The sequence below is a fragment of the Terrapene carolina genome, unplaced genomic scaffold (genome assembly GCF_002925995.2).
Source record: "Terrapene carolina triunguis isolate 2854851 unplaced genomic scaffold, T_m_triunguis-2.0 Scaffold120, whole genome shotgun sequence".
Classification (NCBI taxonomy): domain Eukaryota; kingdom Metazoa; phylum Chordata; order Testudines; family Emydidae; genus Terrapene; species Terrapene triunguis.
Genome location: NW_020664471.1, coordinates 7318345 through 7337691, shown reverse-complemented (window position 1 = coordinate 7337691; position 19347 = coordinate 7318345). Strand labels below are relative to the sequence as shown.

At 36.4% G+C, this 19347-nt stretch overlaps 1 protein-coding gene across 1 annotated transcript in view; it reads left to right on the top strand.

Moving 5' to 3' along the window:
- Positions 1–19347, top strand: part of LRPPRC (leucine rich pentatricopeptide repeat containing) — a 168391-nt gene that overhangs the window by 67840 nt on the left and 81204 nt on the right. Inside the window, exons 24-25 of the mRNA XM_026652508.1 lie at positions 10469–10593; positions 11253–11359. Of these exons, the coding sequence (XP_026508293.1) occupies positions 10469–10593; positions 11253–11359 (232 nt within the window). The remainder of the gene's footprint in view (positions 1–10468; positions 10594–11252; positions 11360–19347) is intronic.

The following is a 19347-nucleotide window of genomic DNA, read 5'->3' as shown; positions in this document are numbered from 1 at the left end:
TTTTCTGCATACTTTTTATATAAATGACTTTCACAGCCTGTGTCTGGCATCCACAGACTTGTACACATTACTACAATATCCTACATGTGTAGTGAAGGTTGTATAAAGTTGTTTGAAACAAGTGTATGATCATGTAATTAAAGACCTTCATGCATGTACAAAAAGGGGCAGAGTAAAGATCGTATGTGTAGCTTTAACTTTGTCGTTTCCTAACTTTTGTGATTTTGAGTGCTTTCACAATGACACTGTAATGAAAGATTAACTGAGTCTTATAATGGAATTAAGTTATTTTTAAAAAGTGAGAGACACACATTCCATTATGTGGAAATATTTGGCTAGAAAGCACTGGAACACACTATCCCAAATAAGTTAAAAGGTCTGCAAGAGTTAGCTCCTTCCCTGCTCCTCTCAGGAAGGCTACAAGACAGAGTTTCTTCCCTTATTACGATAGGAAAAGCCTTGTTACCCCATCCTGACTTTTCTTCCTTAAAAAGGAAGGAACAGTTTCTACTCAGACTTTGCAAAAAGTTCACCTTCAGGAAGTGATCAAGCCTAAGAAATTTCTTCCTGAAAGGTTGAAAAGTTTTGGAAAGTTATGATTGAACTGAGCATAGTGTGAGAATGGGTATGATTATAAATGTCTGCTATAACATTTGCTCAGCACTGTGGTTCCCAAGTGATTTGCTACTTGCCATGCTAGATAGCTCCATGGCAGCACACATGCAGGTGGTGAACTGCTGGAGTTAAGCTGCTGGTACAGTTTTGTCACTTCAGAAGTTTGGCAAGCCAGTGGGATGAGCTGCAGGATTTTCTGATGTTCCATGGAACTGCTGGTGCCATTTTTTAAAAAAATTATTAATTCCTGACATTGGTAGGAGGGAAAGGAAAACCCTGTGATTGTTATGGAAGATTTAAACAATCATAGTTTTAAAATGCTTACTCTTGCCTTACCAGTCTTTTTGGACTTACAACTAAGTTTTTACATCTTCCAAATCAGTTTCAGAGACTTGTTCCTCCTACAGACAGCATGCAAGATAGGAAAGATCTTCAGAGCCTTCACATTCTTAACACTTTTTAAGGTGACAGTACCCAATAAAATATTTTCTTAACAAAATCTGATGAAGTAAAAAAGAGGTGTTCATTAAAGGGATGAATGTGAAGCAGTTGGGGACTCCTATGATTGGTACAGCAGGGAGCCAACCCCCCCATTCTTATAGCCCACCTTAACCCTCCGACGAGGGGGGGTTTGGATGGTAAGTTCCCAGAAATGGATTTGCTGGAGGGACCTGGATGGAAAAAGAGGGAGAGCTGGTAAAAGCCCCCTGGCTAATTACAGAACAAGTATGAGGTTACCTGCACTGTACATTGTTATCTGTCGAGTAGTCCCAGACATCTAATAATAAAGTTGCGGCCTGATTAAACCCATGTCAAATGTCTCCAGTCCTTCTTTTAGCATAGCCAGACAACCCATTTTTTCTACCTCCCCACACCCAGTCCTTTTATGGGTAGACAGGGAGGAAATTTTACTAACTAGTTCAGAAATAGATGATCATAGAAATAAATTTAACTTAAATAATAAAGACAGTTTTTTTTGTTTTTCCCAAGATAAAGCAATTATCTCAATTAAAGTAAAAATCCTTTTAAGTGATCTTAAAAGGTATTAGCTTTATGCTTGGTGTGAGCACTGTATTAGCTCAAGAAATGTAAATTCGTCAAGAAAAATTGCAAAAAAGCCTACATATCCAATCTTCAATCCCTCATTCAAGATAATTCTTCTTTTGAATGGTATGGCAAAATATTCTAATCAGGATATTGACTTTGGATGTTTTTAATTTTGAGCAACCTGTCAAAATCTTCCATAGAGGAATATAATAAGCTTGAAGATTGGGCTTAAAACTTGTCTTACTTTTGAACTGATTCTTCCAATTGCTGATAATGGGGGGAGGTTAATGCTGTGACTGTGTGTGTTACCTGTATAATAAGAAAATCCTTGAGGATTTAGGGGGTAATTTTTGGGGGTTATTCTTTGCTCTCCTCTATCAACTGTCAAGGGAAACCTACTCAAACACTAACAGATTTACAAAACTGTAAAGAGGTTTGTGAAGCTAATCTACTTCTGTGCTGTACGGTGCTTTGATAATCTCTATTTACAGGAGGGGAAATAAACATCTACCACAGCTGCTGATTTTATTCTTACTAGATAGCTGCACAAGCAAACTTTTAAAATATAAATGTGAATGTTGTGTAAGGTAGAAACTTAGTTTCATTTGATTTATAAAGTTTCTCTAAAAATGGAATTATTTCAGATCTCAATTTATATTTTATCTTCCCAGATTTAAAGAAAAATATACTAGTTAATTTATACATACTGGATAAATACATACTTGAAACCCTTACAACATTTGCTAAGAAAACTTCCAGGTAGCTAAATATAAAATGTGCATTAAATCTAAACTATGTAGGCAAAATATGTAACTATTTTGTTAGCAGAGATGAGTGAACACAACCTGTTTAATTGGTAGTCATTTGAAAATATCCAGAAGGTGTAACTGGATTGTATTTGTTTAAAAATGATCAAAATAGCAGTTTTAATTCATGCTGTCCATTAAAGGGCCCTGTGGGTTAATTTGTTCTGCAGTCTGTGTGAACACACATGCATTTCATTGGTGTCTCATATACCAGGTGTGTAGATGCAATCTGAATCCTCTGTTTGTCCATAGTTCTTATCTAGGTTTCATGGTCTTAAGTACATGTGTGGTTTTGTGTTCTAGAGATGATTCCTTGGTAAATACAATACGTTTCATGACCTTTTTAACTCATTAATTTTAAAAATAGGTAATAATTTAAAATATTGCTTACTTTAATCGACAGTTTTTTTTCTAATTTTCAACATCTTTAATCCAAGTATTTATATTATTTCTGTATTTTTTCCTCCTAGTTTAAAACTCTTAAGTGCTGCAAGAAAATTAAGGAGGTTCGGCTCTTTTACTCCATTATTGCAATTAGGAATTTAGCATCATCAGTGCCAGAGGACAAAAGTGGTTCATTTGCCCTAGGGGGACAGGACAGTGATAAGATGATTTTTCGTCAAGGATCATTGGGTCGTAATTAAGTTACATTCATGGCTATTGCTTTTTGAAGGATGATTGGTAAATGACAGGCTTCATGTGCTTAATACGGACAGTGTTCACTAGGGTTTTTTCTCCCTCTGTCAGAAAATCCTGTTGAGCCTGATAATGTAAATGTGGCATTTTATTCTGAACAAAAGAGCAGGGAAATGAGCTATCTTGTCTAATCATTCAGTTGTTTAACACCGACTTCCAGTTTAGACTCAATTGGCTGGAAAGCACTTGACATGTGAAGTTAGTGCTGTTCGGAACGCATGTTTGAGTAAATTTTAAAGTAAGTGACAGCTAAATTGTACCTAGGGAAATTACAAAGCCTTCAACACAGTTAATTTTTTGGGGAGGATTAGTTGTAATTGCAACACCAGTCTCCTTGAAGATTCCTCGCTCTAGCTGACGAACAGAAAAAAACATTTAGTTATTTCAAGAGCCCGTTTTCTTAACAGAATAATTTTTGTAAAGCTGATTGTACCTTACTGAATTGATTTCCCTCCACGCTAACATCTGCTTCAGATTTGCAGAGAGGGATTTGTTTTAGGAGTTTTTTTTTTCCTCCCTTCCAGAGTCCCTTTTTTTCTTTCTCCTTCTCTAGTGATTTCAGGTTTGAGAGCTTTTCAATCAGTAAACCCCTTAGGTAAATTGCCACTTCACTAAAGCTTTATGCATAACGTTGTAGCACTTCATTCCAATTAAAATCAATATTTGGAGTCTTTTTATCAAGCAGACTCTCTGGTTTGGAAAGTTGTTTATTACAAGTAAAAGGGTTAGTTCTAGAGCTACATGCTTGAAGCAAGAGGGGAATGATTTATATAATTTGAAATAGGTATGAGAGAAGAATTAGATGGTGGTCAGTCTTGTTACAGAGCCTGATCCTGCAAACACTTATTCTTGTCAGTAACTGTATTTATGGAAGTAGTCCTACTTAGTTCAGTGACATTACATGTATAAGTGAAATTACCCACAGGGGTGTTTTTTCAGGATTGGGGCCACAGTATATAAGAATTCACAAGTGCCCCAGGCAAAAATAACTTGCCTCGGATTCTTACAAATAGAACAGTCTAAATTGCAGCGCAATGCTGAGTTAGAGCTGTCTTGTATTTATGTGAGGGTCAAACATAATATGTTTAGGCTGCTTCTGTCATTTAGGTTATGATAGCATACCTCCTTTTTTTAAATGAAGAGATTGCAATGAGAGAAGTAATATCCGAACTGCTTACGTGAAGTGTTTTTTAAAAGAGAAATAGGAGTTTGCCCTTTAAAAAGAAGCATAAATGGCATTTATCGACACTAATAAAAAGTAAAATTTTAATAGTAGTTCACCCATAAAAACAAAACTCCCATTCTTTTCAATGATCCATGGATCATGTGAATTTATATTTAAAAACTTAGACCCCTACCTTGCATTGATGACCCCATGGACACACAAGTTTGCTAGCCTAGTTGTGAATGCTGCATCAGGGCTTTACTCTATGGGGTCTGATCCAAAGCCTGCTGAAGTCATTGTACACATTCACTAAAATGTGTTTGGGATCAGACACTTTATCCATTATATGAACCTTTGAGATGTAAATTTGGATATTGATGAATATATAAATTGTATAGGAAGATTGTGTCCAATAAGATTTTCAGACATTAACTTGGACCTGTCTGGTTGTTTGCACACACATTTTGTTCTAACTGTAACTTACAAAAAATAATATTCATACAGTTCAATTAAAATGCAGAACTGTTGTAAGGTTTAGCAAAATGTGCATTCAGAACATTAACATAATTTTAAAAATAAATTCAATTTTAAAGCTGTGTAGTAAGTTCCTGTCTTGTCAGTGGGCTTTTTTCTGCTGAATTATTAACAACTCCTCACAAAAATACTTGCCAGTCCCCGCACCCCCCCCAAAAAAACCTCTTGAAACAATTGCATTTTGTATAACAATTAAAAGATACTATGATTTATTCTGCAAGTTGTAGTAACCCAAGCACAAAGCTATTTAAGCCTGCCAGGTTTAGTTTTTGCAATTCCAATAGTGTTAAGTTCCATTTGTATTATAAACGTGTATTCTGGAGCTGTGTTTATTTTCCTTTATTTTGCATTTTATAGTCCTTGACAACCAATCCTATATATTTACCTTATAAATGTTGTCTTACAGTAAATTGTGGTTGGGTAGCCTTATAAAACAAAAACTCCCCAGCAATGTTGCTCTAAGGAAATTTGAGAGAAATGTAGTAGATTTTTATTACTTTAAGATGAAGGTCTGTTAAGCCAAGTTATAATGTACTGGTCTCATTATTGACCTTAAACTTATTTTGGGGGCCTGAGTATGGAAACATTTTGTATGTTGTATGAGCAGCAAACACCATAACATGTATGTTATTTCCATTTTCTCTTTATTGGCTTTTTTTATTCTGCACACACAGTATAAATATCTTTGGAATCATACATTTAGAGACCAAAACCTATTAATGTGTCTGTTTGATTGACGTTCCAGTTATTCATTCATTTATTGATAGCTTTGACCTAAAAGAGTCACTTTAATGCTGTGGGTATACAGCTGAGACAATACTATTGCAGTTTAAGAATCAATCTGAGCTGAATTTACAACTGAAAACTTTAATTTATATGTGTAAGTGCTGTTGTGCCTCACAAGGATTTGAGTAGTTTTCAATAAAAACTGATTTTAAAGGTGTTAAACTGAACTTGCATCTAAAGCAGAAGAAAATACTGATTATATGAAGTTTTATATCCATCTGTATTTCATCCATAGTATTTCTCTTGTATGACAGTAATCTAGTCTGCAACATCTACTTGCAGTTTTGAAATTAACCTGTAATTTAGTCTTCACCCCAAATGACAAAAATTCAAATGACTCTGTGGGGTGCCAGAAGATGCACTGTAAACAGGGCTTAGTAAGGGGATAAGGTAGAGATCCGTCAAGTTAGGCTCATTTTCACAGTGTCAGTAATATTACAATAACATTAACATTTCTTCTGCATTTATATTTTACTTTTTAATGCATTTTAAAATATTAATATCAATGAAATAGTAATAAAATCAAGGGCAATATAAAATTTTGATTAAGAAACTAGAATGATACAAAACTAACATGTGCCATGTTAAATGGATTAAAAACTGGCTAACTGATGGGTCTCAACATGTAATTGTAAACAGGGAATAATTACTTAGCAGGTATGTTTCTAGTACGATTCCACAGAGGTTGGGCTTGGTCCTATGCGATTTAACGTTTATCAGTGACCTGGAGGACAACATAAAATCATCACAAATACAGTTTGCAGATGACACAAATATTGAAATGGGGTAAATAATGAAGAGGCCAAGTCACTGATGCAGAGCAATCTGGATCAGTTAGTAAGATGGACAGAATAAAACTATACATTTTAATACAGTCAAATGTGAAGTTCTACATCTAGAAACAGAGAATACAGGCTGTATTTACAGGATGGGGGACTCTATCCTGGGGAGCAGTAACTTGGAAAAAAGCTTGGGGTAACATGGATAATCAGCTGCATGTAAAGTTCCCGTGCTATCCTGTGGCCAAAAGGGCTAATGCAGGGGTCGGCAACCTTTCAGAAGTGGGGTGCCAAGTCTTCATTTATTCACTCTAATTTAAGGTTTTGTGTGCCGGTAATACATTTTAACGTTTTTAGAAGATCTCTTTCTATAAGTCTATAATATATAACTAAACCATTATTGTATGTAAAGTAAATAAGGTTTTTAAAATGTTTAAGAAACTTCATTTAAAATTAGATTAAAATACAGAGTCCCCCGGACCAGTAGCCAGGACCCGGGCAGTGTGAGTGCCACTGAAAATCAGCTCGTGTGTCGCCTTCGGCACGCGTGCCATAGGTTGCCTACGCCTGGGCTAATGCAATCCTTGGGTGCATAAGCAGGCGAATCTCAAGTAGGGGTAAGGAGGTTGTTACCTATGTATTTGGGACTGGTGTGATCACTACTGGAATATTGTGTCCAGTTCTGGTGTCCACAGTTTCAAGAAGGATGTTGATAAATTGGAGAGGGTTCAGAGAAAAGCCATGAGAATGATTAAAGGACGAAAACATCCCCTATAGTGGAAAAACTCAAGGAGATCAGTCTACTTACCTTTTGAAAGAGAAGATTAAGGGACAGTTTGATCACATGTATCTACATGGGGAACAGAAATTTGAAATTAGAAGCGTCTTTACCCTATCAGACTAAGGTATAACAAAGTCCAATAGCTGGAAGTTGAAACTAGACAAATTCCGATTAGAAATCAAGTGCAAATTTTTAAAAGTGAGAGTAACTGACTTTCGGAACAACTTACCAAATGATATGGTGGATTCTCCATCACAGGAAATTTCAAAATCAGGATTGGATGTTTTTCTAAAAGATATTCTCAAGTTCAAACAAAAAATAATTCAGGGAAGTCCTAGGGCCTGTGTTAGGCAAGAGGTCAGAGTAGATGATCACAGTGGTCCCTTCTGGCCTTATCTGTGAACATTTGTGCAAGAGAAAAAATATGAACAATTTGGAAGTGAATTAACTTTAAATGACAATATCATTTCCTTAATTAATTCAGGCTTATGAAATACTGTTGAGGAAGTGCTCAATAGAAGTTGTTTCAAAAATTAAAAATTATTATTACTGTTTCAGTATGGATTTACCACCTGCTGTAAACAGGCTTCAAACATACATGTTTCTTACCCACCTAATCCTACCCACTTTCACCAGCTTTTATCTGGTTGTCTTGCAAAATATACAAAGGATCAAATATCACACACAACAAATGTTGATTTTTGCTCCACAGATTATTTTTACATATTTTTCCCATACCAACCCTCTAGACTCTCCAAACTGTTTCTTTAAACCTCCTACTTCCATATGACTTTGCTACACTGGTCTCTAACCACTGATTTCTCCACACCCTCTGCTCTAGTTCAGCTGTTGTCCTGTGCTTTGTATGTTTGATTGTAAGCTCTTTAGAAGAGGGACTGTTTGATTTGGTTTGTCTTCTCTTTTAAAAAACACTATTTACCTTTACAGTGCTATACAAATTCTTAATTATTTTAAAACTCTTCTGGTTGAGTATATTTAAAAAAAAAATCGATGTTTGAAGTTACTGTGACTTGCATAAAAACTTGGCATACATAGGGCAATGACTATAGTGTGATTCTGCTTGGAATCTGTGCTTTTTGCACATGTATACTAAAAATAAAAGTTTTAATTTAAAAGAAAAAGCTTCTAGTCCTCAAAATTGTGAGGATAACTTTGAAAATGTAAACCAATGCAGTGATTTGTACCCAAATGCGCAAGAGATGCGGTCTGAGGTGAAGTTCTAGTCATATGATCGATATTTCTATAGGATGTATGTCCATCTGTGGAGAAACTCAGTCTGTATGGCCAAAATAGGACAGTCTCTCATTAAATATGTTAATTTGAAAACTTCTGTACCTGTTACTTTTTAAATATATTTTAGGTCTGTCAAATAATTTAAAAAATTAATTGCAGTTAATCGCATGATTAAAAAAATTAATCTAATTTAATTGCACAATTAATCGCACTGTTAAACAGTAATAGAATACCATTTATTTAAATATTTTTGGATGTTTTCTACGTTTTCAAATATATTGATTTCGGTTACAACACAGAATACAATGTGTACAGTGCTCACTTTATATTTATTTTTGATTACAAGTATTTGCACTGTAAAAAACAAAAGAAATAGTATTTTTAAATTCACCTAATACATGCTGTACTGCAATCTCTTTATCATGAAAGTTGAACTTACTAATGTAGAGTTATTTACAAAAAAACTGCATTCAAAAATAAAACAATGTAAAACTTTAGAGCCTACATATCCACTCAGTTCTACTTCAGTCAATCCCTCAAACAAATTTGGTTACAATTTGCAGGAGATAATGCTGCCCTCTTCTTATTTACAATGTCACCAGAACGTGAGAATAGGCATTTGCATGGCACTTTTGTAGCCGGCATTGCAAGATATTTACGTGCCAGATATGCTAAACATTCATATGCCCCTTTATGCTTTGGCCACCATTCCAGAGGACATGCTTCCATGCTGATGATGCTCATTTAAAAAAATAAGCGTTAATGAAATTTCTGATAGAGCTCCTTGGGGCAGAATTGTATGTCCCCTGCTCTGTTTTATGCGCATTCTGCCATGTATTTCCTGTTATAGCAGTCTCCAATGATGGCCCAGTACATGTTGTTCATTTTAAGAACACTTTCACTGTAGATTTGACAAAATGCAAAGAAGGTACCAATGTGAGATTTCTAAAGATAGCTGCAGCACCTGACCCAAGGTTTAAGAATCTGAAGTGCCTCCCAAAATCTGAGAGGGATGAGCTGCGGAGCTTGCTTTTAGAAGTCTTAAAAGAACAACACTCCGATGCAGAAACTACAGAACCCGAACCACCAAAAAGGAAAATCAACCTTCTGCTGGTGGCATCTGACTCAGATAATGAAAATGAGTATGCGTCGGTCTGCACTGCTTTGGATTGTTATCAAGCAGAACCTGTCATCAGCATGAACGCATGTCCTCTGGAATGGTGGTTGAAGCATGAATGGACATATGAATCTTTAGTGCATCTGGCATGTAAATATCTTGCAACACCAGCTACAACAGTGCCACGAGAACGCCTGTTCTCACTTTCAGGTGACGTAAACAAGAAGCAGGCAGCATTATCGCCTGCAAATGTAAACAAACTTGTTTGAGCGATTGGCTGAACAAGAAGTAGGACTGAGTGGAGTTGCAGGCTCTAAAATTTTACATTGTTTTATTTTTGAATGCAGGTTTTTTATCAATAATTCTACATTTGTAAGTTCAACTTCCATGATAAAGAGATTGCATTACGATACTTGTATTAGGTGAACTGAAAAATACTATTTCTTTTGTGTTTTACAGTGAAAATACTTGTAATCAAAAATAAATATAAAGTGAGCACAGTACACTTTATATTCTGTGTTGTAATTGAAATCAATATATTTGAAAATGTAGAAAACATCCAAAATATTTAATAAATTTCAATTAGTTTTCCATTGTTTAACAGTGCAATTAATCATGATTAATTTTTTTAAGTTAATCACGTGCGTTAACTGCAATTATTCGACAGCCCTAATATAAATTTAAAATTCAAACTGACTCTTGGATGTGGAAAATTTTCTGAACGGACAATATTTCTTAATAGCCTGTTATTAAGGAGTCTGTGTAAAAATCCTTATGCGATTAGAGGAATTTTAGTTGAAACCCTAAGCCATACTGTACTGTTCTTGTGCAAACTTGGCTTATAGGCTATCATCATTTTAACTTAAATTGTGTACCTTTTTTCATAAGGGATGATCTACCTGCTGCGCTGGAAGCTACCATTGATTGTTATAAGAAGTATGACAAGATCCCTAGGATCCATGACATCTTGTGCAGGCTAATAGAACAAGGAAATACTGATCTCCTCCAGAAAGGTTAGTTGGATATAGTCAAATATTGTTGGTTGGGTTATTTTGGGTTCTTTATGGAGGTGGTGGTTTAGTTTAGTTTAGTTTTTGGTTATCTTTACATCAGGCTGTTCAAACAGTGGGAGGATGCGTAGAGTATATGTGCATAACTTTAAAGCTTTCAGCAGCATCTAGGTATCCTTTTTGCAAATTGAAAAAATGAAGTTTATTTTAAGTATGAAGGAACCTAATGTTTCCACAACCGAATGCCTAGCTATTAACAGAAGGCTGCTATAATGGAATATGTCAGTCCATTGGTGTTGACACACCCTAACTTGTTCTATATGTCCCTCCCTCAACATGTTTAAGAAATCCTAAATCCTTGTAGTCTGCAGCAATATAGAATGCCAATTTATAATCTGTTAATGCTGTTGAATGTAATTATTATAAACTATAATGCAGATTAGCAAGAGTACTTGAAATATATTTAACCTTGAGCTGCAAGGTATCTTATAATATTTTGTCTTCATTCTTAGTATCCCTTTCCAGAAAATTATTTCCCCATCACTTATTTTGTGTTTTGCCAGGTGTGGGGAATCTTATTTGTTAGATTATTTTTGACATCTGTTTTAAAATGGTTCCCAGTTATTAAACAGACAATGAAATTAGTTTTCTTCTCTCTATAGCCATGGACTTTGTGAGTCAAGAAAGAGGTGAAATGGCGATGCTCTATGATATCTTCTTTGCCTTCCTGAATACAGGAAAATACAAAGAGGCCAAGAAGATCATTGAGGTGGGTTTTTAAATACAGTACTCTAATCATGCAGCTATTTAGACTCTTAATTAGAATATATTTAAAAATTTTAACCTTTAATTAGTCTTGTTCTGTTTCATGTTAATAAAATTCAATCCCAATAATGAAGGGGGGAAAAAACAGAGAACTCGGTCAGCTTCTTTATTATGTATAATTACAGTTCAGAAGAGAGAGAGTCTGGTTGTATATTAAAGTTGTTTCCTTACTTTATCAAATTCACTGTTACATATCAAAATGATATTTGCATATTAAATCTTGGATTGTGGAACAATTAAATTAAACTGGCATTCCTGGGTGTAAAGTTACTAATCCTCTTTCCCAAGGAATTCTTTGTTCTTAAAAGCACTGGAATTTAATTTGCTGCAGACCATACTCAGATTTATTTGTAATGCTTGTCTACAAGTTAATCAGCCAAACAAGTGCTGTCTGCTACTGTTTGGCATTTAATTTAGAATTTTTTTAAACCATGATAAGCAGCTTATAGAAAGTGGTAGGTGACAAACTTGGTCTATTTAGGATTAGTATATTTTATCTAGACTTGATTGAAATTTTGCTTACTGAAATTGATAAGTCAAAAGGGCAGCTGCAGAGTCTGCCCAGATTGTGATTTTTTTTTTCTTAGCTGTGTGTGTGTGTGTGTGTGTGTGTGTGTGTGTTTAAACTCTGCATTACTTGTCCAGTTAACATTGTAAGGGAGAGTCTTTCAGAAAATGAAACTTTTGTTGTCTTCTTTCTTTGCACTGTCTTTTCTGAAACACCTTTTTTCCTTTAGGGGTAATCTCTTGAGGAAAAAAATACATCAGATAACAGAAATTCTCATCTGAATCATTAGACATTAAAAATCTTGCATAAAAATTAACTGTTTTTTTTTTCTTTAGTCCTCTGATGGTAGGACAAAACTGTATCTTTTTAGAAAATGCTTTGCACTTTTGTAGAAAAGCAGTAGTCCTAAATGTAGTGAGCTTTTGATGCTTTAATAGCTTTATTATGATAATACAGAAAAGAACACAATGCAGTTATTAGCAAGGGCTGAAGAGGAGTTTATTTTAAGAGTGTGACTGAAATACAAGAGAAAAGAAAAAGGCGTAAGAAGGATAAAACTTGTTGTGGGATGTTTAGAAGTGAAATGAATGCCAAAGGAAATGTAAGACATTTTGCAGTTTTCTGTGTTTTTACTAGCTGTTTCTTTGGATTTAATAGACTTTCCTTTCACAGTTTTTTTTCAAATGTGTTCTTGAATTTTCTGTGCACTGATGGTAATTTCTTTATCTTAAAAAAGACTTTGTTCAGAGACTATTTCAGTCACATTTTAAATTAACCAGACAGTAAACAAATTATATTGTTTGATTTGGTTTGAAAACCTGCTTCTCGGTATAAATTAGCTGTTGCCAATTTACCCCTCCTGTTTCTTTAAGAATTAAGAAGAAATGAGCAAGTTAACTTTGTGGTGATTGACCATGAAATGTTAAAAACCAGCAAGAGTCAGAGATTCTGGCATAAACCCCAATACTGTTATCAAAAGATCAGATGGACATCTGGCTGTCTTGCTTGTCTTTTTATGCTCATTGGATTAGGATTTCCAAGTCTTGTGTAACCTTTACAAAGTCTGATTTTGTCCTTTGTACGGTATATGTAGGTTACGTTTCTTCTAAACAAAGGTTTATTTTCAATAACTACTGAACTATTCCTTGTTTTGTATATAACAACAAAGGTAAATTCTAAACATCTTTGTTTATAATGAAACAGATAATCAGGGCTATTTAGTGTTCCCTCTCTAAAGATGTTGACTGAAACTGAAGGTTACCATACAAAGCTATTGCCTTGGGAACTGAGAAAGTGATGATCAGAGAGAATATAATGCCTCAAGCTATTATTGCCCGATGGAGATCACTACTTCAGCCGAGTGTGGTGTTATTTAGAGAGCCCAGATGTGTGCTGGACACTTTGCAGACAAATAAAAAACTTGCAACCCAGGGCCCCGATCCTACAACTGGTTTGGGGTCTAAACCTTCATCAATATAGGTGAATAACAATAGTGGGGAAGGAGTGAGGGGAGGAGATGAGAAGGGATACAAGAAGTCAGATCATGGAGTTGCAAATGTTTATGTGCAGGTATTGGTGGTTAGAAATATAATTACTTTTTAAATATAGGTTGCTTGATTATTAACCAAACTAATTTAATTTTGTGGTGGACAGAGATGAAATCATGGTTAGAGGAATGAGGGCAGTTGGAGGGCATTTAATAGCAGGAGAGGTTGGAGGGGCAGCAAGACTGAGATAGGAATGATAGGCTAAAGGTAGATAGAAAAAGGTAGCGGTAACGATCAGTTACAACAAAACAAGAACAAAAGTGGAGGGCATGATGAGGCAGTGCAGAGGCAAAACTGACTGGTGGCATTACAATAGGTACATCTGAGGAAGTGGTAGCAGAGTCAATTAATGATTGCTGGAGGATTCTGGTGTTGTGGGATTCCTGATATTGTTCTGCTGAAGTGTGCTGAGCAGAATAGAGTACAGGTTCTGATCTTGAGAGGGTTGAAATAACGTGTCCAGTAGTTTGGTTTGTAGTTCCTTTGGGACTTGGTGGTGCCAGGTGAGGTAGTTTTGACACCTACACAGGGGGCGGAGAGTTGGAACGCCTAGTTTAGTCGAGGCTTTCCCACTGCTGCTACTTGTGGTCTTTGGGGAAGCAGGACTCTGAAGCTGTGTTGCAGGCAGGCCCTGGGGTGTTAGGTTGCTACTGGGATCCGTTGTCTTCAGACAGGGAATTCTGGGGAAGGAGGAGGAAGGCAGTAGTTGCTGTAGTGCAGGCCTAACATTGCCAGGGCCGCCCAGAGAGGGAGCGGACATAAAAAAAAAAGGCACCACCCACTGTGGCGCTTGTACTCACCGGGTGGCGCTCCGAGTCGTCGTTGACAGCAGGTCCTTCACTCACTCCGCGTCTTCGGCAGCACTGAAGGACCTGCCGCCAAAATGCCGCCAAAGACCCGGAGTGACTGAAGGGCCTGCCGCCGAAGACCCAGACCGCTGCTGGGTGAGTAAAAATTAAAAAGGCGCCTCTAGCCAGGGAAGGGATTCTCGGCCAGGGCTCATGGGGCCCCGGGGCAAATTGCCCCACTTTCTCTCTCCCCCCCCCCCCCTTCCCCCTCCCCGGGTGGCCTTGAAAATTTGCTCCAGGGTTCAGTCTTTTGCTGTGCACCCACTGACAACAGCCAGGTTCCTCACGGTACTGTCAGAGGAGGGGTTCACAACACGTTTATGTGACCAGATGTTTAGACAGGTACCTTTCTCTCACTTCCTTTTCTCCAGGGTGCCAGACAGTGAATTTCCCCAGTAAGTCACCAAGTTCAGTTCAGGTTGCCTTAGGAAAAAAAACATTGTTGGAGAAAATAAAGGCAATTAGAAACAAAATAAATATTAAGTGGAGTTTAAACACATTAAAACTAAAGATTAAAAACATATAAGTGTAGTGAACTAGCCCCAAAACTTAAGATATACTTATTAAACAGGGTGAAAAAATGTACGTCTTAGAAAATCCTTTTGCTTAACTCTTGTCTTTAAATAATAATAAAAAAAAAACTTTGTCCAGCTTCAGTCTGTGTGTCTAACCAAAATCTCATTCACACAGGGGTCTCTCAGGTAGTCTCTTGTTTCTCTCCAGAGCTGGTAGATACAGTGTTTGGTTTGGGCGTGTGGTGTGGTCGTTTTGTGCTGCATTACTGGTATATTCTGACTGTAGACTCAGTGCAACTGGCCAGAGGAGGATCACCCTGTGTAGGAATCCTTCAGTGACAGAGGGCTGTTGCAGCCTCTATAGCATCCCTTCTCCCTGTTGCCAACATAGCAGATGTGGCTAGAGCAAAGGATGCATGTTTGGGGTTTTGTTATATCCTGTCAACCTCTGGTTGCCATTTTGGTCATTTTCAGTTGGCATAACAGCATCATTTAGACTACGCTAATTTATGCTTGGGGACTAGACTGCCACACAGTTGACTTAGGACCGGGGGAATGGAGGAGGGAACTTTATACCACTTGGATATCTCTTCTCCCCCCTTATCCTCCAACACATCATCATACCATGTGTGCTCCTTGGATATAGTATGTAGGGGCTTATTCTTTAACGATTCTGTTATTGTGGTGGTGATACATCACCTCAGTGTAGTTTGAATACACTTGCTGTGACTGCTGCTTCATTCTAGCCCCTAACTTAACTTGTTAGGCCATCTTCTCTTAATTCTTCATGTGCAGTCCTGCATACACAGCAATTAATCTTAACAGTTCTTCAGTTACATTTTCAGACTGGCCTTTTCCCTCTTATAAGCATGCTCAGTGGTGTCATTAGAAATGTGTGGTGAAGCAGCGTCTAGCTAGGCCACTTATTTTGCCTGGTCTACATTAGAAAAAATTACCTGTTTTTAACAACAGTTTAAATTGCAGCTGAAACTATAGTTATGTGCAAGTGTACACTAAGACAAACTTTCTTCAGCACTGGTTCAAAAAACAGTGGTTAAAATCTACTCAGAGCAAGCCTCAACCATATTTTTCTGGAACAGAGATGAACAATGTGTTATAGACTCTACCTACAGCTAAGCCACGTGCAGCTGTGAACCAGTGCTAAATCTATTATCGTCAGCAATGTGTGCTGTTAGTAGTGAAAACAAGTTTAAATGAAGTCACCACTACAAATTATTCATGCAGAAATTTCCTTGGTTCAAAATTATAAGATAAACCGTTCACATATGATACCTTCTTTGAAGAAGATCTTGTGACATCAGAGCCCAAAATGTAAATGTCCATAGCTCATTGAGAAAATGAGTTTCTGCTGCAACATACAAGTTGGAAGATGCACAAGGGAAGGAGAAAAAATGGGTTGCTAAATGAAAGTGCAACATTATCAAGTGAAGCAGCTTAGTCCATTGCTCTTTGGTCAGTCATTTCAAAGCAGAAACAGTTGGAACAGGTAGGAGAATAATGATGCAAAACTTTCCAAGCTAATTGATTGGCCATTGAATGGTGTAATAAAATGAATATGAGGATTAAAAGTGTAGGTACCACTTATTTTATGATATGTACTTGGATAAAATTAGGTCTTTGAAGATATGGAATATAATTTTCAAAAGTGCCCGAGTCCCATTTTCAAATGTTGAATGTTAGTGGGACTTAGGCTCCCAGTGCCTTAGTCACTTCTGAAAATGAGACTTAAATTCCTAAATCAGCTAGGCACTTCTGAAAAAATTACTTGTACATGGTCAAGAAAATATTAAGTGATGTTTGAAAGTGCTAGCTGAAACTTATTTGCAAGAGAAAACCTCTTCAAGTTGATGTGAATTCATCTCATGTTTGAGTGCTCTGAAAAAAACCACCACTTGAAAGATACAGGTAATTGAGCACAGATGAGTAAAACTTATTAACTACCTCCTCCCAAGTGAAAAACCTAGAGCTGTGCCAGTGGTAATCTGACCTTTTGTACTCGTTTTTACATTATTTGTAAACACTTGCAATTGCTGAGGTAGATAAGTGCAAGAAAGTGGAAGCTTGATTTCATACATATAAGGAATATGTAAACTCAACTGTACTAAAAAGAGAATAATCCTTTCATAGGAAGACTTAATAGAAACATGCTGGTAAGTTTCTTTTTTTGCTAAAGTCAGTTTATTTCTCCCAGAAAAAGATTTACTAAAACACAGAAAACTATATACAAAACAAAAAAACACTGATAACTTTTACATTAATATTGTAAATGAAATAGAAGTATTAGGAGTCATTCCTTACTAAAGTTCAGTACAGTTAGCATGTGTTTATCACTGGAAGAACTGAAGTTCTTATTTCTTAAACTCTTGTCTTTGGTTTTTTATAAAAGCACAGTGGCAGCTAGGAACTGAAGTGCTTTGTCATGGCAGTGTGTAGAGCACAATGTAAATAAAGCAGAACTGCAAATTTAGTATTATAGGGACAGGTAGCAATGGCTGTAGTTAAGGTTGTTTTGAAACTTGTCATTAGAAGACCTTGTTTTCAGTTGCTTATAGCTTTGCCAAACTTTAATTTTCCGGACTGAAATTTTCCATGCATTGCCTGTCTCAGGCTGACTTTTTAAAAAGTTTCAACAAAAATATATCATCCATTTCTGAAAACAAGATTACAGGAAAATGTTTTCTCCTTGTTAAAAATCTTAGTTTCTTTGGTAAGCACTAGCACCTCCTACATAAAACAACCTTGACATGCTTCCAGAACACAGTCCATCTCATACACTGAATGAGACATAGGCCCTGTGGAATAAATAGTATGTGTTCATGTAATTAAAGACTGTATCACAGTGCATACACACACGGGGGCTGAATTAAAAGTGTACAGACAACCGTAATTCTAGCATTTTCTAGCTTTTGAATACTTGGTTTTACAACGTTAACATTCTTTTGCTAATTTTTTGGGTGTCATTGTAGATACAATATTAATACATTTCCTAAACCATGGACTAGAAGGATTATCAAAACCCATAAGATAAGTAGGTTAGATGTATGTATGTGCAAGTAAACCATGTTTATTAGGGTTGTCAATTAATCGTAGTTAACTCACGCGATTTACTCAAAAAAAATTAAATGCGATTAGTCGCAGCTTTAATCACACTGTTAAACAATAGAATACCAATTGAAATTTAATAAATATTGTTGAATGTTTTTCTACAATTTCAAATATATTGATTTAAATTACAGCACAGAATACGAAATGTACAATGCTCACTTTATAGTATTATTTTTATTACAAATATTTGCACTGTAAAAACGATAAAAGAAATAGTATTTTTCAATTCACCTCATACAAATAGTGTAGTGCAATCTCTTTATCGTGAAAGTGCAACTAACAAATGTAGATTTTTTTGTTGTTGTTGCGTAACTGCACTCAAAAACAAAACAATGCAAAACTTTAGAGCCTATAAGTCCACTCAGTCCTAATTCTTGTTCAGCCAATCGTTAAGACAAACAAGTTTGTTTACATTTACAGGAGATAATGCTGCCCACTTCTTATTTACGTCACTAGAAAGTGAGAAAAAAAGTTTGCAATGCCAGCTACAAAAGTCTCATGCAAAGTATTTACATGCCGGATATGCTAACATTCGTATGCCCCTTCATGCTTCGGCCACCATTCCAGAGGACATGCTTCCATGCTGATGATGCTCATTAAAAAAATAATGCATTAATTAAAGTTGTGACTGAACTCTTCGGGGGAGAATTGTATGTCTCTGGCTCTATTTTCCCCACATTCTGTCATATATTTCATGTTATAATAGTCTTGGATGGTGACTCAGCACATGTTCATTTTAAGAACAGATTTCACAAAATGCAAATAAGGTACCAATGTGCGATTTCTAAAGATAGCTACAAAAACAACGAGGAGTCCGGTGGCACCTTAAAGACTAACAGATTTATTTGGGCATAAGCTTTTGTGGGTAAAAACCCCACTTCTTCAGATGCATGGCACTCGACCCCAGGTTTAAGAATCTGAAGTGCCTTCCAAAATCTGAGAGTGACGGGGTGTGGAGCATGCTTTCAGAAGTCTTAAAAGAGCAACACTCAGATGCGGAAACTACAGAACCTGAACCACCAAAAAAGAAAATCAACCTTCTGCTGGTGGCCTCTGACTCAGATGATGAAAATGAACATGCGTCGGTCTGCACTGCTTTGGGTTGTTATCAAGCAGAACCTGTCATCAGCATGGACGCATGTCCTCTGGAATGGTGGTTGAAGCATGAAGGGACATATGAATCTTTTGTGCATCTGGCATGTAAATATCTTGCAATGCCGGCTACAACAGTGCCATGCGAATGCCCGTTCTCCCTTTCAGGTGACACTGTAAACAAGAAGCGGGCAGCATTATCTCCTGCAAATGTAAACAAATTTGTTTGTCTAAGCCATTGGCTGAACAAGAAATAGGACTGAGTGTACTTGTAGCCTCTAAAGTTTTACATTGTT